The sequence below is a fragment of the Zootermopsis nevadensis genome, unplaced genomic scaffold (genome assembly GCF_977971745.1).
Source record: "Zootermopsis nevadensis isolate Lab colony 2312 unplaced genomic scaffold, Znev_1.0 Znev_ptg000002l, whole genome shotgun sequence".
NCBI lineage: Eukaryota > Metazoa > Arthropoda > Insecta > Blattodea > Termopsidae > Zootermopsis > Zootermopsis nevadensis.
The window spans coordinates 22,792,885-22,820,416 of record NW_028259134.1 but is presented as its reverse complement, the minus strand read 5'-3'; the positions used below and the strand labels follow the sequence as shown (position 1 = coordinate 22,820,416).

The window sequence follows — 27,532 nt, the reverse complement described above, 5'->3', positions numbered from 1 at the left end:
TCTTCCAAAATGAGTTTAAAAATATATATATATATATATATATATATATATATCTATGTCACTAGTAAAATTTTACTGTGACAGGTTTTTAAACCGGACTCGCAAAATATTTAGCGCTATAAATCAAACATTTCACACAAACAAGAATCAATTCAAGTCCTTTAATCCTTTATCCAAGCTGCATCCTATCTAAGGAAACCTTTTATCAGGTTATATTTAAATCATACAATTCATTAGACGGTGGTTTGTTATAAAGCATGAAAGGTCGCGCCTTATAGAAGCTTACTTTATGTAATACCGCACTGGACGTTACTTTCACAAGAGTTGGTGTGCTATCTATACTGTGCTACTTAGCTGTCCTAAGTTGAGGTTTGCGTTGTTGGCCTTCGGCGAACCGTGGTTGCGTTGTGTCTGCCTGTGAACTTCAACGTTGCGTGGTTATTATTGTAAGTTTTTAGAAACTGTGCAGGGTTTCTAGTCATTCTATGGCCGTCAATTGCATACGAAATTTTAATTTGTCTCTTTTTATTAGCATTGGGGTCGTGGGTGTTCTGCTCATTTGTGATGTTTAGCTTTTTGATAGATTTACAGATGTCGAATTTTTCTTCCAAAATGTCGAGCATTTTGCCTTTTAAGGTTATTCTTAATACGTCAATAATATCTTGCTTGGGGCTGTATTCGTGACCGTGGTCGAGGATGTGTTGGGCGTATTTTGATTTTGTTAAGTCGGATCTAATATCGTGGACATGTTCTTTAAATCTGGTTTTAAATTCGCTACCGGTTTGGCCAATACAGACCTACTCGCAGCTTCCGCATTTTAACTGATATACACCGATTTTATTGTATTTATTAACTTGTCTTTTTAAATTATCGATGTAATAAATTCATGTAAAAGATTAATATGGATACAAAAATATAAAATATTAATTGACTGCATGGTGTTCCCATCTGTCGACAGCAGCGGACACTACGAAAGCGCAGTGCAGGGGAGGTTTAAAAAGAAATTGATCACCCTGTATAATAGCAAACGAGGTCTGAAAACACAAATCCTAAATTTATCAATGAGTGGCTAAAATACGTTACTAAGAGCGAGTATGAAATTATGTAAAAAAAAAACTTTTTCAGTTTCGTGGCAATTAGACATACGAAGAAGAGATTACATACATTACCCGAAATATTACATATGTAACATGTAAGACACACCGTGGATAATGGATAATACGGCTTGTTCACAAAAACCCACTACTGGATCTTATCATTAGGAATTGAAATCCAATGTACAGACAACGAAACTCTTCAAGAGTTGTTTCAATATTTTCCTTCTAAACTTTTCCCCTCCAGTCAAGTATTTTTAGCAAAACCCTGGAGTTGTGGTGACATACAACAGGCAGACACGTGTCGTATGAAAACCATGGTTTGTCGTTCTTATCATGTCATTCTAACGCAAGGTCGCTCCCTGCTCGATCCTCAGTCCAGTGGCAGAAGCCAAACGCCTCGCCCGCTGTCGTTTTCCGTAAGTACAATCTCAGGGTTCGCAGTTCTGGGCCAAAATACATGGGCACAGACAGGAATACAATATTAAAAAGGGTGTTAAATAAATCGGGCGGCACGGTGAATCGCTGGCGGGCTTTTGTGAACGCGGTAACGAACCTTTCTGATCAATAAGAGCACGGTAATTTTTTTAACTAACCACGCAACTGTCAGCTTCTCGATAATCTGACATTCCTTCGTGTCATAACCTTAACATCGCAATAGCCTACAAAACCGAAATTAATAAATTTTTAATTACGTCAGTGCCTTTATTACTTGGAATTGGTTTATTTTTATGATTATTTACATTCGTATTTCATTAAGGTGGATTTCCTTGACTTCCAGGGTTTAGTACGAAGTTTCATACAACAACACTGTACTCACGAATGAGTCTCACTCCATCTAGATATAAAAAGTAAAAAAAAAAGTAACGATCTTCCATACACGCCATGTAGACGCTTGGGGGGGGAGGAGGTATAGCTCCTACTCATTCTTGACCTCGTCACTAGATGGGGTGAGTGTTCAGCGTCACTCCCCGGCCGCACTTTACCCACCCGTGGAAAGAATGTGCATGATTTAATATAACGCAGTTTTCGAAAGATCTTCTCGCTGAATCTGCTCTCATTTTAGCAACGCGGAAACTTCATATTTTACAAGCAACAGACAATTATGTTTCTTATCAATCGTTAAACACCACATGAAAAGTCCCTGCACTAAAGAGAATTGCTCATTGTTTCATGTAGAGTAATTGAGGTCAAATTATTTTTTTTATCTTTTTGTGTACTTAATTTAGAAAATTACGTCAGACCGTGTTAAGGCCCTCGATGAAATCTATTTAAACCATTTGCAAGACACTGCAGTACCAGCTGGACAATCTTCATTCTAAATAAGATACCGATAAGAACGCCGTCTGCACGGAAGCCGATAACAGTGGAAATGCATTGCGTCACGAAGGACAAGACCTGCAGAAGAAAACTGCCCCAGGTAAGAGTGCTCTATGTGTCGAGGTCTCTTCTTGTAATTTGTTTCCCACTTCCAAGAAAACACACCACGTCACCCTTCAAAGTCCAGCCCAAAAACGACGTTCAACAATATTTTGTTGTTTGTTAAGATTACGAAATCAAACCCATGTGAGCTGTATGCATAGTTTCTTAACGTTAACAAAAAAGGTATAAATACTTACCACAGCACTATAAAAAATAACTAGAAGTTAGGTATAAAATTACATTAATTTCCCTTCAATCTAACTGCTGAGACTGCCTCGACATTTTCAGATTTACACACGTGTAAAGTCGTTTTTAGCTACTCTTATGACTAATTCCACACGACTGCCTTTAGGCCATTGGTTATTGCTATCAAAACAAAACATTAATATATCTCATATGACCGCCATATTGTTGCTTTACATTCTACAGAAATATGACAACATAAAATTCATATTGATTTACGTTCAGGTCAGACCACTGGGAGCACAATTTATAAATGTTTGTGTCCCTCACGCCGCATATCTGACGAGATCTCGCAACATTTTAATTGCCTCACCCTGTATATTTTAGGAGCTAATAATTTAAAAATCTCCCTCACGTACGTATAATACAAGTTTACGGCGTCCTCGAGATACGCACTTCGTGTTCCGATAACGTATGCGTCGCCGTAATTCTGCTGTTTCGATCTGAATATCTGCGACCTTCCTCAGGTACTGGCGGGTATGACGGCCAGCCTACTCACACTGGATCTGGTAATGGCGATCGGCTTCGCCACAGTCCTCACAGCCGCAATACTCAACGCGAAGCAGGGTCTCTCAGCAACCACCGACCAGATGTCGTGGATTGGTAAGGTTCTTTTCTTACCACCCGTTGGACTAAAAATTATAAAACGAACCTAATATTTACTAGAAAACTTCTAATTCTACGACCAAGAATACCACCACCTGAGGCGTCTCGTATTTAACACTTTACGGGTCACTGGTAACATTAATGGTCCCCTACCGTTTTACTCTTAAATTTTGTGTGCATTTCTCATATCTGCTATTTATTCTACCTGCTAGGATATTATTTTATGTTGAACATAAGCATCCGTTGTAAAATAAATAAATAAATTGTTTCTCGCTTCTCCATAAGTTGTTCTGTCTATGGTACAGTACTCTTGTGGGCACACTATACAGGGTGATATTATAGTCCGGTTTATATTTTCAGCCAGCATCGCATTCATCTGCCAGCCAATAGGCTGCGTGATATCGGGGCTACTCGTGGAGTCTGTCGGCCGCAAGTGGGCTATGGTAATAGTTAACATCCCGTTCCTGGTTGGCTGGCTTCTTTACCACTTCGCTTACTGTATTCAGTTGCTGTACGCCGCCAACGTTATCTTAGGGATAGGAATTGGCTTCGTGGAGGCGCCTATCATGACGTACACGGCTGAGACCTGTGAAACTGAAGTAAGGGATATCTTGACTTCAATACCTGGTGAGTGACTTTATATTATACAGGGTGTTATAAATAAGAATGCAGTTCAGCGTCGCTTATCCAAATTAACTATGGGTAAATATGTATCATATACTTGAATAGCAAGATACTAATGCCATTTAAAATAAAAAAAAACAATTTTTTTATTTCTGCAATGTAATAAACATTATATGTCACAGTAAATAATAATAAATATATATGTACAATTTAATTGGAGAATCGCTTATTTTATTTGGATAATAGACGCAGGGAACTTTTTTCTTTTCGGTGGAGGCCACTGTTTAGGAAATAATTTAGTCGGAATTTCCGTGCCTTTGACGTTAGATGGTGAGATTCGTATGACGTAAAGCTGCCTTTAGGGATTTAGAACTTCGCACTTAAACGTAACCTTCGGTTTTTATTTTCCGACTGTGTAGTGTTCATCAGACTAGATTAATGCGGTCCACGTCATCACACCCTGTTTACCCAAAATGAATTTTAATATTATCCTCCCACCCTAAACAACGTGATTGATTTTAAATGATTTAAGAGATGATTTATTCAATTGGCTTCACAAAAGAAAAGCTGAAATGACGTGGAGAACAGAGAATTACTTTGAAGAATGAAGGAAGAGAGAAAAAGGAAAATTATAAGATGAATGAACAAACAGAAAATACGAAAAAAAGATAAATTCGGTACAGAGCGTAATCTTCATCGAACAGTGAGATACGTGAGGTTATTTCTACTGTACAAACTTCTACCCTGAAGATTGTGTCAGTATGTTTGGCGCCGCATAGCAAAAGCCATCAGTTCGAATCCTCGCTGGTGTGAAAAAGGTAAGGGAGGGAAATATGTTTTTCAGCTCAGCAGTGGACGGACATTTACATTCGCGCTGAGCCGAAGGTTCCCAGGTACTGCCCACTCGTCTCTCTGATAAAGAAATTTATAAGAGAAGGTAAGGCGTTTGGAATTGGACAATATAGATCGATTAGAAGTGGATAAAGGAGATAAGAGGAAAACCTCGATTGGTAGATTACTAATTTTTTATTTATTCCATATCCTTCACCCACCCCTCAACAACAACACAAATCTCTCGCTCTATGTACGAACTATATTACGTCAAGTGCGTACGTGTATACTTAACACCTGCTAATTAATGCAAAGGCAATCGCCCACTTAACCGCATTCACATCGCACACCTCGTGTGTGTGCAGCGAACACCAAATCAAATTCAAAACATCGAGACAAACACAGGTAGAAAGTTCCAGGAATAACCTCGACTGACAGGATTCATTACACGTTACACGTCTACGAAGTTTGATGCAAATAACTTCACTTCCACATATGAGAAAAATAATGTTAAAATAATATGCATTTATATTTTAATTTGATTTCATAGTTAATTATCCATGTGTTGGCGATACTTTTTTTTTTCCAAAACTTCCTTAAACTGCGTTAGCCACCCGATATTTTTAACGGTGAAGTGTTGTGTTTTCTTCGCGGTACGGACTGAATTCTTAAGTTTCATTTGAAAGAGCTTCGGCTCCAAAGGTTAATTAGCGTTTTAGTCGTATTATTTCCTTAAACAAGGTTAACCAGTTGATCTTTGTAATGGTGAAGTGTAGTGTTTCCTTCGCGGTACGGACTGAATTCTTCAGTTTCATTTGAAAGAGCTTCGGCTCCAAAGGTTAATTAGCGTTTTAGTCGTATTATTTCCTTAAACAAGGTTAACCAGTTGATCTTTGCAATGGTGAAGAGTAGTGTTTTCTTCGCGGTACGGACTGAATTCGTAAGTTTCATTTGAAAGAGCTTCGGCTCCAAAGGTTAATTAGCGTTTTAGTCGTATTATTTCCTTAAACAAGGTTAACCAATTGATCTTTGTAATGGTGAAGTGTAGTGTTTTCTTCGCGGTACGGACTGAATTCTTAAGTTTCATTTGAAAGAGCTTCGGCTCCAAAGGTTAATTAGCGTTTTAGTCGTATTATTTCCTTAAACAAGGTTAACCAGTTGATCTTTGTAATGGTGAAGTGTAGTGTTTTCTTCGCGGTACGGACTGAATTCTTAAGTTTCATTTGAAAGAGCTTCGGCTCCAAAGGTTAATTAGCGTTTTAGTCGTATTATTTCCTTAAACAAGGTTAACCAGTTGATCTTTGTAATGGTGAAGTGTAGTGTTTTCTTCGCGGTACGGACTGAATTCTTAAGTTTCATTTGAAAGAGCTTCGGCTCCAAAGGTTAATTAGCGTTTTAGTCGTATTATTTCCTTAAACAAGGTTAACCAGTTGATCTCTGTAATGGTGAAGTGTAGTGTTTTCTTCGCGGTACGGACTGAATTCTTAAGTTTCATTTGAAAGAGCTTCGGCTCCAAAGGTTAATTAGCGTTTTAGTCGTATTATTTCCTTAAACAAGGTTAACCAGTTGATCTTTGTAATGGTGAAGTGTAGTGTTTTCTTCGTGGTACGGACTGAATTCTTAAGTTTCATTTGAAAGAGCTTCGGCTCCAAAGGTTAATTAGCGTTTTAGTCGTATTATTTCCTTAAACAAGGTTAACCAGTTGATCTTTGTAATGGTGAAGTGTAGTGTTTTCTTCGCGGTACGGACTGAATTCTTAAGTTTCATTTGAAAGAGCTTCGGCTCCAAAGGTTAATTAGCGTTTTAGTCGTATTATTTCCTTAAACAAGGTTAACCAGTTGATCTTTGTAATGGTGAAGTGTAGTGTTTTCTTCGCGGTACGGACTGAATTCTTAAGTTTCATTTGAAAGAGCTTCGGCTCCAAAGGTTAATTAGCGTTTTAGTCGTATTATTTCCTTAAACAAGGTTAACCAGTTGATCTTCGTAATGGTGAAGTGTTGTGTTTTCTTCGCGGTACGGACTGAATTCTTATATGTTTTGAGCGGCTAAAATTATTAATTTTTCTATCTTGAAAATTAAGGGTAAGAGCGATTTTAGAAGGAAAAATATCATGGAAAGAGGCTACTTGGAAGACCTTAGGGTGGATGATATCGAAACAGACAAGAAGGATAAGAGAGAACTCAGTAAAAAATCTTCTCGGGCAAAATTCTGCGTCAGTTGTGGAGGTTCTTCTTGCTTTCATCATCAGGGTGATTAGTCCCCCCTGTGATCGAGCAGGGATTTTAAAAACGTCGGGCAAACGTCTACTAGACTACATGACACAATAACCCAGAAGACAGAAACGTATTGGAACGCTAAGCAGTTCCTGATACACGCGGACACCTCAAAGTGTGTTGCAGTACACAACGTTGTTGTGATATAATGTCGAGCACATGTATGTGTTCAGGCTCTGAAAGTGTTTGTCGATTGAATCCTCTTGTTATCATGTCACATTCAATTACTTCTAACAATATTAAATTAATTTCGGTTTTGGTCCGTCTAATCACAATTCAAATTTAAAATTTAAAATTTACAAATAAGATAATTAAAATATCATTTTATGTTCCACATCGAATAATCGATTTACATTTGGAAAATTTTTACAATATGTTTCGGTTTCATCAATTACAAGCTTGTTGATATAATTTTACACCTGAAGATGGTTCGATGAAACCGAAACATGTTGTAAAAAATGTTCCAAATGTAAATCGATTATTCGATGTGGAACATAAAATGATATTTTAATTATCTTATTTGTAAATTTTAAATATAATTGTGATTAATTAATATTGAAATTAATTTAATATTTGATTCACAATATGACGCAATTATACTATCTTACTCCTAGCAAATAAATCTTTTTTCTTTGAACACGAATTTTTCTATACGATGATCCATTTCCACATTCAACTCGTGTATGTTTTTAGCAATTCAAAAAACATACAAAAGCCAAATTTCTTGTTTTGTTCGAAACCTGTCTTGATTCCCGGAAACGGGCACTGAACCCCGCGTTTCTTCGCGAAAGTGACGCTAGAGGCGCTACAGTCAGACTGTCATCTTCTTAGTCCTCCTGTACATGACGTCACAACGCACGTTGATTGGTCATCTACCAGTCAAACACGGGGCCACAGTACATGTTTATTTTCGTCAATTCGTTTCTGTCTTGTCATTGGAGCTGTTTATTCGTTGGCGAAATATCTGTAGTGCGGATAAACGAGAGATGTTACAACCACCTGTGACCTGGCTTCTGGTAGGTAAAGTTCTGTACTGTAGTGAAGAAAATATTAGATGGTGTTAAAATACATCGTCAGAGTGAACAGCAGCGGAAAAGTTTGTTACAGATCTGGTGCTAGTATTTTGTACCTCGCTGTCCTTGAGGTTAATTTAGTGCAGACACGAAAACGGAATATTACAAACCTCATCACGTAAGAACTCGAAATGACGTGCGTTAAAAGATAGTTGTTACTAATTCAATTAAATTCAAATGAGCTGAATAACATGCCTGAGTATACAGTAATTAAATTAAAAGCAGTTAAATATAAACAATACATACAAAATGAAACTTTTAATTACTATAAAAGAAAATAGGCTAAGTTAAATGCTAATGACAACAGTAATAGAGCAAAATTCACTCCTTAAGAAGTTAATATTACGCTCATTTAGTAAATAAATTAGTAGCTTTTAGGCAACTTGAAGGTTCATTATCGTGTCCACAGACGTCCGCCACTGGACCCTATCCTAAGCCAGATAGATCCAATTCATATCATTTGAACCTGTTTCCCTGATATCGATTTTTAATATTATCCTCTCATCTACTCTTGAGTCTTCCTAGCAATCTATTCCATTTAGGATTTCCTACCAAAATTCTGTATGCATTTCTACTTCCCCCCCATGTGCGTTACACGCTCCGCCCGATTTTATCGTGATAATGAAGACTAGAAATTGTGAAGGTCCTCAATTTGAAAATTTCTTCCGGCTTAGGTAATTTATCTTAGAGCCAAATTTTCCATTTTCCAGCCCTGTTCTCTGCCTGTGTTAGTGTTTTAATATTGATTTATTCCAGTTTATTTTGATCAGCACTCGGTCACTGATTTCCATCTTAACAAATGCGTTTAAGATTTCAAGACAAATTTGTTACTTCTGTAACATCGCAGGGTTGCGCAAAAGAACCTTGACACTAACAGACAAACAAAGAAACTTTCACTCCTGTCTCCATAATACAAAACACTTCGACAGTTCAAAATATAAAATGTGAAAGTTAAGATAATATTTACATGAAACGCTTCGTCCGAAAACTCAAAGTTGTCTGCGCGAGTTTAATTTTTGATTCACATTTTGGTTTCCTCTCCCCGTATTCAAAAACCGCCCTCACACAATTTATAGCGAAACAAATGTCGAACCCGTCAGTTTACGAAACAAGCGAATCGTGTACTAGTAATTGGTACAAGGCATGAAACTTGTGTGACGAAATACAAAGACGAATTATAGCCCGGAATGTTCATTAGCTTTATTAAGGGAATTTATTATTGATTTTAAACAATTTACCGAAATCAAACGACAGAAAAACATTAACTACAGATGTCAACTTTGATTATGAAAAACTGAGTAGCTTGTGATAATGTTTTGTGGTCTGCTGTTGTCATGACGCGGATGAACATTAGAATTTCATATTAACATAGGATCCCCTGACACCTGAACAATTCTGAAACCTAACCTAACCTTCCATTCCGATTTTCTAAGGAACACATAACACTGCGTTGTCTGACGTATGTTTCTATAGTAATCCAATTTTTCCATTTTTAGAAAGCTATAAATAGTCATTTAATAATTTACAAAAAAAAATGTTTCACGCAGTTTCAATAAACTACAAATCTCCTTTTAAGCACTTTTAAAAAATACCCCAAATCATTTCGTGTTTTTTTTTTCCTACACCACAAAACTTGCATTTACAATGTTTTACTCAGTACCCAAGACAGGCTAATTATTGTTCCACAGCTAATTATGTCGCTATCGACGGTGGTGCCATCTCCGTGGAGCCCCGAAGCAGGACCTCAACAGGGTCCTCAAGAACAACAGAAAATTAAATCTGCCTTCAGCATCACTGATGCGACGAAATTAGACGGACTCTACGTGAATCGAGACACATCTGAGAAGTACGCGGCATATTTGGTTGAATATCAGACGCCACTCGACGAGGAACCTCTCTCAAAAACAGGAATAAAGATACTTGAACCTTTACTTAGCAACCAGTCTGTAGTGGTTAGAAGCACTGCAAATGAAGAATTTCTTCCCACATCAAATGAGGTTAAAACAGTCCTACGATTACTGCAGACTCAGAATGAACTTACGAGGTACACGGTTGAGACCAAGGAATTCAACGACACGACCGATTTTTTAGTTGAAACAAACGGAGGCACTTCAGTTGGTATCGTTTTTATTCCACTCAACAGAACGAACAATTCGACTGAAGAAATCAACGAATTACTTCACGAATTCAACCTCACAAGATGGAAGTATATCTTGATTCAGAACATGACGATCGTCCACAAAGAAACAAAATCAACGCGTATGGATCTCGAGTACGACATTTCTTGGAGAGAGTCGAAAGAATATCGAATATTAAGACACTACGTCGACCCAGCCGTGTACCTAATCATATTTGTGGTCGGCATCCTGGGAAACGGGATGCTGTTGTTTTTATTCGTACGTCATCGCGAGCTGAGGACAATCGCGAAAGTTATGATTATCAACCTGGCGGTCTGCGATATTCTCAACCTCAGCATAAACGCTCCACTTCATTTCTACTTCCATTACGAAGGAGGATCGGCCGAGTCTCTTACCTCGTGCAGGGTTGTCCTGGCTCTGAGGCAGTTCCTGAGATGCACCGGAGCCTTGGCCGTAATTGTCCTCATCACCCAACGCTTTGTCATCATCAGAAATTCATCCGCGAGGCACTGGAAGCCTTTCATCTTAACAGTTCTGCCCATCATTGCCGTCTGGGTCCTCCCTCTAGCAATTGCATGGCCAAGTATGTACTTGCCAGAATTCTACGAACCAATTTGTTTCTTCCGCAAGCAAGAAGGTGGTCTTTCGTACGTGATCGTTCTAAATTTCGTCTTGTACTGCGTCATAATGCCCATAATGATGTTTGGATTCAGCATGAACATAGCCAGGCGCCTGGAGAAGAGTGTTAAGGACATGCCCGGAGAGATTCGACACACGGTTCAAGAACAGTTGAGGATGAGGAGTGCAAGGGTTATGATAGCCCTCGCAGTGGTGTTCGTGATCACGTACTTTCCGTTTCAGGTGTGGGTGTTGCTTGCGCGATGGGTGCGATTGGACAAACATCATCCCATCATGATCTACGCTCTTTACGTGTCCAAACATCTGCTGTTTGCCAATGGATGTTTTAATCCAATTGCCCTATTCATTGTCAGCAGCACGTTCAAGAGACTTCTTGTACGTTACTTACGTGGTTCAATTGAACAACGAACGTACAGTACAAACTTATGAACAGTGAACACGTGGAATTATAAACCAGCTGAACGGAAGAATCCGTGCAAGTTGTGTGTTCCGTTCAGCTGAGAAGGTTAAAACGCTGTGGCGATCTCAGGAGACAAATGCTGACGTGAACAGGAGATAGGGCCTGCATATATGAACATGAGAACGTGTTCTGCTCGCGATGTATACCTGCAGTCAGTTTGGTAACACGCAGGCCCTGACCTCGAACCTTTTTTTTCGGGAAACGGACGAAATTGAAACGAAAATTTCGTCACGAAACAATCAGATAACAAAAGTGAAAAATGAAGGGGAGCCCAAAATGTTTTATTGTCGTGGTTGGCACTCCTGTTCCGTGTTAGACGTCCTTCGCCCCGGGATTGTACGACCCAGAGATCGTCTATACCGATTAGTGTTTTCTACATTTTTTTTTCTCAGCCCTTCCAATTAAATGTTCCGATCATATGTTACATAACAGACGACTGCGTCCTTCCACGTGTTTCTGCAGTTCATCGATAACACTAGGCTATTTAAAAAAAATAACGTCACACCTAATCGCTGTCTGTTAACTGTGCTGTTTCCTGGTACTCCACTCATAACCTCTGCCATTTCAGTCACGTTCGTCAACTTCCGTTTAGAAAAAAAAATATTTTTTTATTTTCCCATCATTATGCATTATATCATATCAGAGCGTTAATCACTGATTAAAAGCTGAGTTGGATTTGAGGTTTTGAAGGTGGTGAATCTGAAGATGGCTGTCTTCCTGAGTGTTGCACCGTGTAGTCTAGTAGAAGTTTACCAACGTTTCAGAGGTCTTACCTGCCTCTATCATCAGGGCGATGAGTAAGTTTTTCAAACGTTGGTGAACCTGTACCATACTACACGACGTAACAACTCAGAAGACAGCCACCTTGATTAAAATTTGCCTTTACCCCGAGACCAGGGAAGTGTCTGGTCACAGACAGAGACGAAGCCCTTAACTCAGTACCGAGGGTGTGACGGACAATGTTATCGCACATAGCGTGGGGTGGTGATTTATGGACATGGGGGCAACGATGGAATGGCGATTATCTGGGAAAATCCTAGTAATTAGTAGAGAAAAATGTTTTTGTTCAACCAACGCTTCCCTGTTACACAGCAGGGACTTAGCGCGCAGAATACAGTGTGTCCCAAAAATATATACACTGCTTAAATATGTATGTATCTTTTTAGTAAACCTGTACTTGTGAAATTACGTTAAAAAAAACTAAAATTTATGGAACTGGAGTCAACTGTGATGGAAATTTGAAAGGCTGGATGACATTTATTGTGAGTCTGTGAATCAAACGCAAAGTGGTAAGCCACTGAATGTTTTCAGATTGCTTGAATACACATTAGCATTAAAACTATTCACGATGGGCTACTTTAAGTTGGTCAGCATTTTTTATACGTTGTCACGGAAAACTTATAGATCTTTTTTACAAAGAATATGAAATGTGTGGTACGAATACAGATTCGGGCAGATGAATGGTTCTGACGGTCATCAATTGACTTAAGGGTTTGCGTGTCAGAAAAATAAACTCGTCCACTCGCACAGGTTTTAAAACCAAATGTACATATTCATAAACACGATAGCGCACGACGTTTCGACCTTAAAAAACACTGTATATGATGCTTATCACTGTCGGATAGCATTTTTGTCTCTGAGACAGAATATGAGAGAGTAAGTCTGTTGACTACAGCCAGACAAAGTTAATATAGTTCCTTCAATTTATGGAAGCATGACTCGTGTATTTAAATATAAATGTACAGATCTGATCGAAAAATAAACGACTCTAGAACACTAATGGTTCTAAACTCAAATATTTATTTACATAAGTAAATAACCATTCTGTAAATATGTCTATTAAGTTTCCTGCTCCTTCCACGCAAATGCAGGGACGGTATCTTAAAATAGACTAAGACGAGTCATATCCACGTCTTAAGATACCCAGATATTTCTTAATGTACGCTCGATAACCTCTGCAGTTGACACAGCGTTATGCAACAAATACAATTAATAATAAACTGAACCAAAACGAAATACAATCAAGCATTTTCTTTGCTTCTGTCTGCCTGTCTTCGTTCAAATTTTTCTCTTCGATTCCTTCCTCGCGTTATTTTCTCCTCTCCACCCCTTCCTCATTTCTTTGTCTACACGAGTTCCTTCAAGTGGTTACGAATACAGAATATGGGTACAACAAATATAATTGCATCAATCGCTTAACCCTAAGAAGCACGAAACTCGTCTAAATTATATTTAAGAATTCAGTCCGTACCGCGAAGAAAACACTACACTTCACCATTGCAAAGATCAACTGGTTAACCTTGTTTAAGGAAATAATACGACTAAAACGCTAATTAACCTTTGGAGCCGAAACTCTTTCAAATGAAACTTAAGAATTCAGTCCGTACCGCGAAGAAAACACAGCACTTCACCATTGCAAAGATCAACTGGTTAACGCTGTTTAAGGAAATAATACGACTAAAACGCTAATTAACCTTTGGAGCCGAAGCTCTTTCAAATGAAACTTAAGAATTCAGTCCGTACCGCGAAGAAAACACAGCACTTCACCATTGCAAAGATCAACTGGTTAACGTTGTTTAAGTAAATAATACGACTAAAACGCTAATTAACCTTTGGAGCCGAAGCTATTTCAAATGAAACTTAAGAATTCAGTCCGTACCGCGAAGAAAACACTACACTTCACCATTGCAAAGATCAACTGGTTAACCTTGTTTAAGGAAATAATACGACTAAAACGCTAATTAACCTTTGGAGCCGAAGCTCTTTCAAATGAAACTGAAGAATTCAGTCCGTACCGCGAAGAAAACACCACACTTCACCATTACAAAGATCAACCGGTTAACCTTGTTTAAGGAAATAATCGCTGTTTATAGCGAGAATCATACGAAACCAATAAATGCACTGTGGGCATAATGCAGAATTTTTTAATGTTAAATAAGGTGGTAAACATAGTTACCATTATGCTTTAAAGAGTGACATTTTTATTCGCTCTACGAGCATGCTCATGGCTGTTCGGAATTTACGTGGTCTCATCTTCCTGGTGGTGTTAAAAATGGAACGGATTGATTACTTTAAGACTTATTACACAACCTAACCTAACCTGAAGGATAATTAATATTCTTGTGGGGAAATTTGTGACGCAGAAGGTGTCACCTTCGTTCAAGTGGGCTCCTTTAGTTATGGAACATTCAGCATGCAGCTCGGACCAGCTTTGTGCCTCTTGGTAGGTAAACTCTGGTGTAGAATTAGTTGAAATGTTGTGTGTGTGGAACAAAACAGATAATTAACATACATAAAATTTTTGCTACTGAACAGTGTGTTATTTGAGTACGTTTTACCAGCCTATAAAGTCGTGTATTGTAGAACGAAAAAATACACGATAATTTTGAATAGTAAAAACCCCAACTTTTCTGACCTTACACAATCATCGTTGATAATAATTATAATCATTAGACTCCCATCTGTTAAGACAAACTAAACATCTCTGGTTATAGACAAGGACTTAAGTCGTACAAATTACATATAACTTAAGCCCCTCTTACCTACAACCAAGAATTTACAACCTTGAATGAGAGACAACTAAAATTTCTAATTATCCTTCCACAGCTCAAATTACTGACCGTATCAGGAGCTATGACACGACCTTCAATCCGGCCAACAATTTTTCCCACGACGTCCAAGAAAAATTTAAATCAAGATTCTTCATTTTATAGTCATTTTTCGCCAACGCAACGCAAATTTACTTTGGACAACGTCAAGGAATACGTCGACGATTGTAATGAACTGGATATCCTAAAATGTTTTATCCTCTTGATCAAAGATTTGAAGCCAACGATGCAATGTATTATCTCTGGCGAACCAATCCGTGAGCCAGTTCTTTCAAATTTGTCTTTAACAGTTGAAAAATCAAATTTGAAACAAAAATTGCTACCTAACAGCGAGACAAGCCTTCGGAATTATTCAGCATTACCACGAACACTGGGGATTCTTTCAAGAGTCAAGTCAAACAGCGGGAAATACACAATTTCAATCAAAACACTTTGTAACACGACAAACTCAATGGATCAAAGAGGATGTGAAACAACGTTAAACACAGCTTCCGGTTCGTTAAATGAAATTAAAATTACTCTGCAGAATGTTACAGAAAACAGCGAATCGCTCGTAACACATAACCTCACTTTGACGCTGAATTATTCGTGCGGACGGATATGTGTTACTATCGAAAGAATGTCAGCTGGTCGTAACGAGGCGAAATTGAAAATTAATTCGACGGACGACAGTTTTATTCGGACAGGACCAGAAGAATTTCAACTATTCAAGCATTACATCGACCCGGCGCTGTACCTGGTAATCTTGGTCGTTGGCCTGATGGGAAACAGTTTCCTTCTCTTCGTGTTTGTCCGTCACCGCGAGATTAGAGCCACGTCCAACATCATGATTACAAACCTCGTCGCCTGTGACCTTTTGAACCTCATCTTAAGCGTGCCCCTCCATTATTTCTTCAAATACGGACACGCCCTGAGCCATTCTGTGACACTGTGTAGAACGGTATTTTCTACACGGATTTATTTCAGATCAGTGAGTGCTTTTGCAGTGGTTGCCCTCAACATCCAGCGTTGTAACACAATCACGTCAGGTCTCAAACCACCTCGTAATCTGCGAAGACACAAATGTAAGTCGGTAACTTCCACAGGTCTCTGGATTCTTTCGGTGTGGCTGATTCCATTAACAACTGCACTGCCATCTGCTCTAGTGAAGGATTTCTACAATTGGCATTGTTTGTCGATTGGCGATGGATACTTCGTCAAGATAATGGTTGTCGTAAGTGTTTTGTTATACTGCGTTGTTCTGCCATCCGTGATGTTTGTCTGTAGCATTCTGGCAGCACGACATTTGAAGAGGAGTGCCAGGAACATGCCTGGTGATACGAGATACAGAATTCAGGAACAGCTGAGGAACAGAAGTGCGCGGGTGATGGTGGCTTTGGCGGTGGTATTCGTGTTAAGTTACTTCCCATTTCATGTGATGATTTTATTAATTCACTGCGTGGATGTCAGCGAAAGAAATCCTCTCGTCTTCTATTCCCTCCACGTGTCCAAACATTTGCTGTTTGCCAATGGGTGTTTCAACCCCATCGCCTTGATCGTCGTCAGCGGGACTTTCAGGAAATTGTTTATAAATTTCGTGTCTTGTTCGGCGAGACAGAATCCTCAGGTTTAAACAGAAGAGCATTTACATGGTCCCGTCAAAGATCGAGGTGAAACACGTCCGATTAAGTCGAGTCAGAGTTGCACTGAAATATCATTATATTGTTATTATTGTTGATATTGTTAAAACAATATAACGCACTTAACCAATCTGTTTATAGTTTAACAGATAGAATAAACGTAACAGATTAATAGTAAACCAGAAAGTTTATTCGTCGATGTTGATATTCTGGGTTGTAACGCCGTGTGGACCTGTAGGTAGATACCAAGGTTCCGGAGGAACGTGCTGCCTCCATCTTCATCCCTCCGAAACGTTGGTATCTACACGACGTTAGAATTCTGAACACCAACGTCAAAACCTTTATCGAAGCGAGAAACTCGAACCACAAACTACTTGATACATTAATACTGGCGGGTTACAGTGTTTAATGGAGGAACACGCCAGAAGAACCCTGAAAACCCATGTAACTTAAAAACTCTCCTCAATTCATCCCTGAAGATGGAAGCAAGATTTACCTCCGAAACACTAGTATACAACTAAAAGAATATATGACACAGTAACCCAGAAAATAACTTTTTTGAACACACAAGGGCATTTAACAAACTACACAGAGATCAATTTCTAACCATACAATTTCATATCTAAACTGTGATTAGCTTAGCAAGAGTAAAGGTGCATGAATAAATACATGGATATCAAGGTGAACGAGGTATGCTATGACGAAGAAGCTATTTGGGAAATTTGTACGCTAGCAGAGCAAAACTTCCCGACTGTTGTTCAGAGCGAAGACGAGCTAATTTGCATTCAGCCGCGTGAGATGGCCGAACAGTTGCTATGGTTACATAACGCTTCGAAGGTTGGGCCAGTGAAGTCTTCTGTTTCCTCAATGACGCAACGCGAACACAATGACATGGCCGTTTTCCGGGAGGCGCGTACATGAAGGGAGGATAATATTAAAATGTGGTATGAGAGTGACGGTCTCTCGTGAACACGGTTTCGCTACGAAAAAACCCAGGATTCGTCAAGGGGGTTACCAATTCTTCAGAGCGCAGAGTCAATATGCATGTTAACATCCCTCACTGTAATTGGTGTTCATTTTTTATATAAAAAATACCACAAAAGCAAATCGACTACCACACAGCGTAAAATCCCCTATATAAACATACATCGAAGAAAGTTCCACGTGTTGTACATCTTAACGAGGTAAATATTATATACCACACATGACTAAATTGCCCGTCACATATGACGGGAAATATCTAAATCACATAGTAGGAAATATTATCCAACAATATCCCATTTCCCTCAACGGCGTTACCATGGCAACGGTCATAACAACAAAGCACTCATAAATATTATCCCACAAGGCCCAAAAATCTCTCAATCGCCAATCGAGGCACTTGCTTGTTATAGATCAGATTAAGGATTTTGTACTTGAATAGATCGTCTTCGATAAAATCGATAAACCTCGATCTGACCTCATGTGAAATTTTAGCATTACACTCAGATACGAGCGAAGATTAATTTAGTCTCACTCCTCTGAGTGATCAGTACAAAGTTTAGTCAAAAACGGTTCAGTAGTTTCGGAGATTAAAGTCGTGGACAGCCAGAAACGATTGTCCACGTCGAACGCACCGAGGAATTTCACGGAGCGTGTCCTCGGCAAGCTGTTTCAAGGTCACTTTGTCGACGAAGCCCTCAGGGCAGCGGAGGTTGGAATCCGACCGCAAACACAAGACCTGGGGCGCGCGGACGAATGCGAAATAGCCGATGGGCGGACGTCCGGATCCTACGAAGGTAAACAAAGAACCAACTCGGTGATGTCGCCACTTGTCTATCCGATATTATTTAGTATTGATGTGATCGCCAACAAAAGATTTCTACAGAGAATTTTCTTGAAATGGAAAATAACATTTTAAACAAATGCTACAAACGAACCAGACAAAATTATCCATACGTTCTGTTCCGCGGACCCACAAAAGAACGAGTGGATTTTCCGATGACAGGAACCGTGTCACGTGCTACGTCTACCTTTCAAAGTCGGGGGGGGGGGGGGAGGAGGGTTAGTAATGATCATCACACAGACCGCAGTATTTAACGCTTAGACGGAAACACAATATTACTACTTCAAAACAACTACGGAATTTTAAACTGGAGAGCTCTGTTTGGGCAGAGCAATGGACCTGTCGTAAGACAGAACACTTAATAATAACTTCCAGCTACATTCAAAAGTTTGTGTTTACCGACCTGACCACATATTCCGTCATTCCGCACAAACTATAATCCCATTACCGTGTTTACGAAACCTATCCACTAAAGAATACCTACTATCCTAAGCCAATTGAATTCCTTCTTTGGCTTCACACTCAATTTGTATTAAACACATTTTAATATTATCTTCCCATCTACGCCCAGATCTCTTCTATGTTATTTCGTTACAAAAAACTTTGTATGCATTCCTCACTTCCGTCATGCCTCGTCCAATTCATCCTCCATAACTTATTAAAAATAAAAGGATGAAGTATTAGTATATATACAGGGAGTTTCGTCTTTGAGCGCGGACACTGACGGAAGAGTCGGCCGTTCCTTCCGTCAAGGTAAAGTTCGCTTGACGGCTGCGCTGACTATAAAACACGCTTTAAATTTTGTACAGCGTAGCGAGAAACGGGATTTTTAAGAGGCATATGTTTTGGGGTGTTGTTTTCCTCCACGCCACCTAAACGCCCTTGTGTTCAACAGGAGTGGTAGTACAGGCGAGCTTCTTCCTGGTCTACCTGACAAACTTTCTGACGGACTGGCGGACTGCTGCCGGTATCAACGCGGCACTTCCGGTGTTCATAATCCTCTACGTGACCCAGGTCAGTCCGTACAAAATACTATCGTTCACGCCCCATCGTCAATTTCCTATCCCACAAACGTCTCCATAACGTGAATCTTAACTAAGCACCGGGTAAATTTATTCACCACAGACACAAATAAATAAATTGAGTAAACACGGGAGGTATTTAGAGAACTTAAAAGGTTCTGTGCAACACCGTCACATCTGCAAATCATACCTTGGACGACAATATATGAGCGTGTGTTAGCGGATGTCTAAACAATTAGCAAATTATAAACTGGTGTTAGCAGATCATACATAATCTGGTGATACATAAATAATCAACAAATTCATACTCTTACGACAAACACTTATTTGTCCTCAATTTATGCAAACTTCCAGATGCCGGAGACGCCAATATGGCTGCTGTCACGTGGTCGGCACGAGGACGCACTGCGTTCCCTGTGTTGGCTTCGCGGCTGGACGACGCCTGACGATGTCAGGGAGGAGTTCAACCAGCTCGTAAAATATGACAATGACGTCAATAAAGAGAACCTTACAACCACGGCTAAAACTAATGTGAGTGATCCATTTCTAGAGCACAGACAGGTTTAACCCGTTCCAAGTTATGAACGAGTTACATCGATACATGTAAAATAAACATAACAGTACAGTTCACAATTTTTATTTTAAACATCTTTCAATGTTTCGTCGTACCATCTCTCGTTCGAGTTAACATAACCGTATCAGCTGATACAGTGTGGTAAAATAATTCAAAATTCTGCACAATCGTCATTATAATCTGTATTTGTTTTCTGATGATACAGGAGGTTACAGATGAAAACAAACACATGGCTTATGCTAAATGCAGTAATGAACGCGAGGCATCCAAAGGCGATGATGAAATACAGGAAGACACACAACAAAGCCAGACTCAGGATTACAATCCAAAACCTCACAACTTTCTGAAGTAAGTAACAAATTACGTAAATCTTAAAAGACTTTCAGATCCATTAATATTTACCCTCCACGCCGACTGCTAGGAGATGCTCGCTGAATTTACATAAATGTGCGTCATATTGTGATATAATAAGTATATATTAAATTTTGTCCGTCTAATCACAATAATTCTTATTAAATATTAAAATATTACAATAATTAACATTTAACATTAAAAATGGAATAAAAATCTGAAAAAGAACATCATTTGATATCTGGTAAAAAAATCTGATAAAATGTAAGCTGGCATAATATATGAAAAATTGTATTTGAAATTATTTATCGTTTTGAAGCTTTATATAATTATATACACCTGAGGATGGTTCTTTTAGGAACTGAAACATGTCGTGAAACATGAAAAAATGATGGTCTAATGTAAATCGAATATTTCGATAAAGAACATCATTTAATATTTTAAATATTTTAAATGTTAATTATTGTAATATTTTAATATTTAATAAGAATTATTGTGATTAGACGGACAAAATTTAATATATAAATGTGGGAATAAACTATATTTTCCTCAGTTATAAAATCTGCAAAGCGTTGAACACGCAAACATCTGTTTCACTGCAACGTACAGAAATACGTACACATAGACGACCATGAATGAACCACGAACATGGTAAAACAGCCCTAATTTTTTTTTAAATCTAAAGGTAGGAAAATACACATCGAAAAGTGAACGCGGTCTGTCGAACAATTACTGATAGAAAGTACGTTCACCTTTTCTCAACATACGAACGCAAACTGTTCGTCTGTCGTTTCTAGGACTGACAAAGGCGTGCCTCACTCGTGGCTGGTCAGATGCAAGGGGCTGCTGAAACCTCCCACATTGCGTCCTCTGGCCCTCGTCGTAACTTTCTTCTCCGTGCTGCACTTCGGAGGGATAACCTCCATGAGGCCGTTCATGATACACGTGTTCCATCTACTAGGAATGAAGGATGAAGCATCGTGGATCACTGTAAGTGAATGTCGAAGGAGATCAATTTGCTAAATTTAAATGTGAAACAAATTTAAGCTCGAAAATAAAGAATTTTGGGAAAGCCAATAAGGGCACATCCATCCAAAATTGGATTTGAAACCGATATCAATAAAATTATTTTAATATCAGCCTTACTCACGTTTGTTGAGGTCTCTTAGGATAGCTTCTTTACAAATTCTTCTATTCCACGTGTCCATCACCTTGCACATCATGATTACTAATTTATTTTCACAACGTGGAAGTCCACGTGTTTTCCTGAGAATTCTGTGTTCAATTTTTGGTATACAAAATCATATTAAGCACGACCTACATATACAGAACAATTTCGAATACGATATTAAAAAATACAATAAAATCTGGAAGAAAACATCATTTAAAATCTGATAAACATCTGACTAAAAGTTGCATTTAAGAAATTATATTTAAGTTTATATAATTTTATACACCTGAAGATGGTTCTTTTAGAACTGAAATATGTCGTGTAAAAAAGTGATGATCTAATGTAAATCGAACATTTCGATAGAGAACATCATTTAATATATTTTAAATATTTAAATGTGAATTATAGTAATATTTTAATATTTAATAGGAATTTTATTGTGATTAGACTGACAAGATTTGAACAAATATATACTAGGATATGTTCCACTTAAAATTTATAAATGTCTATTTGGTTATCTTACGTGACCAGAAAATGTAATTATTTAAAACTATTCCGAGCCGGCCGAATATTCATATAAGATAAGTTTTAGTATTATTATTCCATGTCCCTTGACCATGGAGGACTCCCCACCAGATGTATGTGCTTCAGTTTCCTGACCAAAAATATGTACGCATTTTTCATTTCCAACGCACATATTACAATTTCCACCTGCCTCATCATTCGTGATTTAATAAAAAATTAAAATGAAAGTCCATTTACGAAGAGGGCGAGGAACTACTTTTTCCACTCCATATCTTTAGTGGGTTTATGAGAAAGTTCGCATTCCTGTCACCAGGTTGGGTTAGCAGGTGTCAGCATCTTGGGGTCCACGTGCACAGTTGTCACTGTAAAATGGCTCGGGAAGAGGTTTCTGACACTTGCGTCCACGTGTCCATGTGCGGTGGCCTACCTTCTGCTAGGGGTATACAGCTACGTGGTGCTGGGCCCTGGGGGAGCTTCCGACTACGCCAGGACGTGGATGCCCCTTACTTTAATGACAGTGATCTTCTTTTTTAACAGCGTCATTGGCCAGATACCCTGGATGCTCCTATGCGAAGTGTTCCCTTTCAGGTACGACCTATTGTCTGGTGAATATGAAGTCCACTAAAATCAATAAATTTGTATAAAATAAAAGAAAATGTCCCACTGCATACAATGAAGCTGCTTGGGGAGACAGGAAATATAACCCCAGGATGACGGAGGCAGTTAACTCTTTCGAAACGTCGGTCGATTTCTATTAAATTTAGACCAATATCCCTGAAGACGGGTTCTATTGTTTTATCTGCTTTTAATAGATTGTGGTTTTTTGTTGACTTCTGGTGCAACTATTATTACATTTTTTTAATAATAACGATAATACAGGCCCTGTTGGTAATAACAAAATATTTGTGCTCCTAATTTGTACGTAAATTCATCTAAGAAAATTATTTTCAATATTAAATTGTGCAGAGCGAAACAAAAATTAAGATACATCACAAATCTGAAGTAATAAAAATATCTATTTGGTTTATGACTGGTAAAAAAATCCTTAAATAAAATTGTCTGAGAGTCAAAATATGTCAGATAACTGATTACAGAACACATCAAAGAAGTAAGTTATGTTTAAGACTGTCTTACGTTTGCTTCAGAACCCGCGCGATTGCCAGCGGACTGGCGTCCGCCTTGTGCTACGCGTTCATGTTCACAGCTTCCAAGTCATACCTGCACCTAGAACAGAGTCTGGAACTCCATGGGGTCTTCTGGCTGTTCTGCGTAATCAACTGCGTCGGATTTGCTTTCCTATATCGGAAAATGCCAGAAACAGAGGGAAAATCTTTGGCTGAAATCGAGATATATTTTTCTTCTTGAAGCGGATTCAGCTCCAGTTCGGACACGGCGTAAGAGTCAGTTTCAGAGTCTGTTAGTGTAAAAAGTGACTGAGTGGGATATAAACCAAGATTTGTGTTCAAATACTTTCCAATAAACAACAATTTCGAGTCAAATTTGTAAGTATTACATATCCAAAAAATTTTTGTAAAAGAACAGAAAATTTCAAGCTTGAAGATGGTAATGGTGTCACAATAGACAAGGCAGATTTTCCATATTTTAACGATCATGGGTAAAACACCCAAAATGTTACTGGTGAAACGGTTACGTACAGTCGAGTTTAATATTCAAAAGAAAACGGGAAGACGAGACAGGGCAAAGGGACAAAGATCAGTTCCCTTCTGCAATTCATGTCTTCTAAAAAAAAATAATAGTGCTGGAACTACTAAATCCACAAATCCGATTCAGTTTGAAATCCGCATTAAGAGACTTACCTCCGCGGTTGGAATCGCGGAACCATCCGTCGACAGACCCCCGTCTCTGTAATTAATATCCGAGTACAACGTTGAAAATGTGGATGAAACAAATGAAACGTATCCTCGGCATAACACGTTACTTTTAGTACAGTTTATTTCGTACACGTTACAAACGTATCGACTCATTACCAGAGGGGGCATTCAGCTCGAGTACAGGAAGAGGGTAAAGGTCGTAGTAATGAAAACAATTCATCACGTTAACACGATTCACACCTTTTTTTCCCCACCTCGACTCAAGACGCCCTTGGCATCGGCAGTACCGTCGCAATCTCTGCTCCATACGCCGTTACACAAATATTATCAAAAAAAGCACAGTCTGGGTAACCTGCGGAACACAAATGTCTCTACTTCTGTATGAATTAAAAACATCAAAATATCTACAGGTGTTGCTAAGAGCTCTGTAAGAGAAAACCTAACAGCCTACGTAATTTGCATTTATTTACACTCAGATATACTGGTCCATTTATTTATATATATATATATTTATATTTATATATATATATATATATACCTCGGAATTAATAAATATGGTCACATTCAAAGTTTCCTTGTCAGAAATAAGTGCCATTAGAGAAATGGCGCCACGTGTTTGTGTGGCGATATTAATGAAAGGTTATATGTACTGACGGATGACATCTCACAAGTGTTTACATAAACGCAGTAGTGTCGATTGAAAAATAAAATTAAAAGGGAATAGAACGCGATATGCACGACACAATGAGTTTTGTCTCCAAAGATGGAAACAGCGGCGCAAAATTGACAACAGTCAACCTAACGAAAGCATTTTTGACGCGGGTGATGCTAAGAATTCTAGGGGCTAAGATTAGGCCCTGGTTCTTCGAGACGATCCGGCCGCGTTATGTACAAATGCTGCCTCCTGTCTTTCGAAGGTATGAAGAGTTTCTCCATCCGTTTCGTCTTGCGGGTTTTTCTTCAAATCGAGGCCCCTCCCATCTTGGCCCAGATCGCAACCGAGTTGCAAATCCATGGGTGAAAACAAAAAAAAGAAAAGAAAAAAAGAACAGGTACACTATTCTCAATGGTCACAATTTTGCAGTACATTACATTACCATAAGCGTGTTACGAAGATTCTTCTGTCCTGTTCGTGCATTAAGCTCACTTGAACTTTAAAATCCAAAAATTTGCTTTCGGTTACATTAAGATCCAGAAATTCAAAAATGTAAATGTTTCGCCATTTACCTTTACACTCGTGGCTACGTAAACACAAGAGTGTCCACAAGCGAAACAAGTCGGAGTCAAAAGTTTTGAACAAGAATCCTAAGAACATGTAAAATAACTCACCAAGTCTATTAAGCGCAAATTGTCAAATCTCCATTTTAATTCATACGAAATAATTAATTTGATCACAGAGCATCAGTAAAATAATTATCTGCATCTATCATCTGCTTTAAATAACCTTTTACTTAATAAAATCTTCTTGCGCAACCAGCAACGTCAAACGGTTAACACAAAGAAACCAACAACCGTCTCACAACCCTGATGATGGGCCCAGAGATGGTTCCAGAAATGTCGGTTTCTCTGCGTGACCATTTGACGCAGCCGACCGCCGAAGAAATTTTACCGAGTTTAGTCGTGACGAAAACTTCAAGTCATATATAATCTGTTATAATTCCTTGAGGAAACATTGGTGCTACTGAAGGAATTCCTCGGTTGCTCGACGTAACGGAATCAATAAAAATATTTCGGTACTATGGTTGCCAACACAGCAGCGAAAGCGTTGATGACGATCCGACGCGAAGAAGCAGTTTCATGGTTAATAAAAGAAAACTCGACACTGATCTGTTGAAATACAAATTTAAAAAATGATTACCTGAAGATTAATTTTAATTTCCACGGGTTCCTCGCGTTAAAAATAAATTTCTTATGTGGCAGTTTACGAGGGAAGCTGAGTTTGAGGCTTACCAAAATTTTTCAAGACAGAAGAAGCTTCTTACAGAACCAAACACATTTTCAAGGAAACAAAAGAAACAAGCAGATACACAGAGACCATGAGATTATAATAAATAGTGCACTGAAGATAGAAATATTTACAAAATAAAACACGCCAATCTTGATGAAGCAGGAGCCATAGCTGTCAGAGTCTGAGGCTTCTGCCACCACACGCGGATGTGAGGCATCGCCATCGAGCTGCGCGGGTGGGAGAGCAACGTGTTGCAGTGTATTATAATAGGAGGGGCCTGATAGTCAGTAGCACTTCTTCGTGCACGCGCACTTGCGCACTATGTCAACATCTTTGGTGTAACGTGTTCCGTCATTGCAGATGAGGCGCACTTTGCGGCGTTTGGTCTTACGTGCACGGCAGCAACTCGAGCCGCAACTGCCTTCGCATCGAGCCAGCTTGACCGGCTTGCGCGAGCGGCAACCGTTCTCCGCGTAGTATTCTCTCGTCTGCTCCTTCCGGCAGGTCGGGCCTGTCCAAACACGTGAAAGTCACAACAATCATTTACACAAGAGCAACATGTTGATTGCCCATGTGCGCCGAGCAGGCACGTCCCAGCGGCACATACTGCAATCAGCAGTCTTCGCACACATTTCGCGATGTTGAGTAAAAGAAGCCTCCTCTCCTAGCTGATGCAGTTCTCAAAATAATTTTGAAACTTTTTTCTCTGTTTCAGTTACCGACATTTTATCAAGCTGTGTAACATATCGGCAGATAAAACAGATATCAGCTAATGACACCTATAACAACACAAATTAACAAAAAAAAATTAAAATCTGGATCAACATAAAAATCAGCTTCCTGCATTCACACTGATTAATGCCAGAGGAACGAAGCAGAAAGCTGCCTTCATGCCATGACCGATATACAAGACATTTTTAAAAACCATCTGCTCCAACAATCTGACAAGGTTTTCAGAAGAACTTATGACTCCTACCTTCTTTAAAACAATTTAATATTTGTGGTGGGGCTAGGACAAACTTCATATCTGTAATAATACAATTTCATGATTTATCACTAAACGCAATCCTGAGTAACGCAGAATACAACTACATAACACTTAAAAGACAGGACTTTTAAGTTTCACACCAAAATTACGTGTTACTGTCGACATCACATAAACAATACTTCACAACTAACCAACCAGATGGCTTACCGAACCCGAAGGTTCATCACCGAATTAACCAGAGCCCTCCACCGGACCCTGTCCTGGGCCAACAAAATCCAGTCTCCTTCAACTCCTATCTCCCACAGATCCCGCCTGACATTATCCTCCATCTACGTCTAGGTGTCCCCTGGGGTCTCTTCCCCTCAGGCTTCCCGGTGAACACCTCTTGTCCCTTCCATGCGCGCTACATGCCCCGCCCATCTCATTCTTCTAGACTTAATCACCCTGACAATATTCGGGGAGGAGTACAGATTTTTAAGCTCATTATGCAGTTTTCTCCATGTCCCATCATCTTCCCTCTTAGGCCCAAATATCCTCCTCAACACCAGATTCTCAAACACCTGCAATCTGTGTTCCTCCCTCTGAGTGAGAGACCATGTTTTGCACCCATACAAAACAACAGGCAAGATTACCGTTACAGGTTCTTAGAAATCAGACGGGAAGACA

General features: G+C 39.0%; 3 protein-coding genes across 14 annotated transcripts in view; 2 read left to right on the top strand and 1 right to left on the bottom strand.

Moving 5' to 3' along the window:
* Positions 1-27: 27 nt before the first annotated feature.
* LOC110838579 (facilitated trehalose transporter Tret1) lies at positions 28-27,005 on the top strand. 4 transcript variants are annotated; one of them, XM_022081896.2, is made up of 11 exons: positions 28-1,513; positions 2,324-2,514; positions 3,227-3,362; positions 3,726-3,992; positions 19,351-19,469; positions 19,832-20,008; positions 20,257-20,399; positions 21,200-21,392; positions 22,412-22,686; positions 23,244-23,492; positions 26,594-27,005. In XM_022081896.2, the coding sequence occupies exons 2-10, from the start codon at positions 2,467-2,469 to the stop codon at positions 23,461-23,463; spliced, it is 1,578 nt and encodes a 525-aa protein (XP_021937588.2). In that variant the 5' UTR covers positions 28-1,513; positions 2,324-2,466; the 3' UTR covers positions 23,464-23,492; positions 26,594-27,005. The 4 variants fall into 4 exon arrangements, with proteins under 4 accessions (XP_021937588.2, XP_021937587.2, XP_021937590.2 ...); XM_022081895.2 differs by lacking the exon at positions 26,594-27,005 and having other exon boundaries at positions 29-1,513; positions 23,244-23,597; XM_022081898.2 differs by lacking the exons at positions 28-1,513; positions 2,324-2,514; positions 3,227-3,362; ... (5 more) ...; positions 23,244-23,492; positions 26,594-27,005 and adding an exon at positions 9,855-13,183 and having other exon boundaries at positions 3,853-3,992.
* Positions 14,582-16,809, top strand: LOC147875127 (neuropeptide CCHamide-2 receptor-like). Its single transcript, XM_022081892.2, has 2 exons — positions 14,582-14,626; positions 15,010-16,809. The coding sequence occupies exons 1-2, from the start codon at positions 14,597-14,599 to the stop codon at positions 16,621-16,623; spliced, it is 1,644 nt and encodes a 547-aa protein (XP_021937584.2). The 5' UTR covers positions 14,582-14,596; the 3' UTR covers positions 16,624-16,809.
* The window catches only part of sli (slit guidance ligand), a 204,887-nt gene continuing 201,388 nt past the window's right edge, over positions 24,034-27,532 (bottom strand). For all 9 annotated transcript variants that reach the window (XM_087353898.1, XM_087353843.1, XM_087353866.1 and 6 more), the window contains one exon: positions 24,034-26,389. In XM_087353898.1, the coding sequence (XP_087210024.1) occupies positions 26,163-26,389 (227 nt within the window). In that variant the 3' untranslated portion in view covers positions 24,034-26,162. The remainder of the gene's footprint in view (positions 26,390-27,532) is intronic.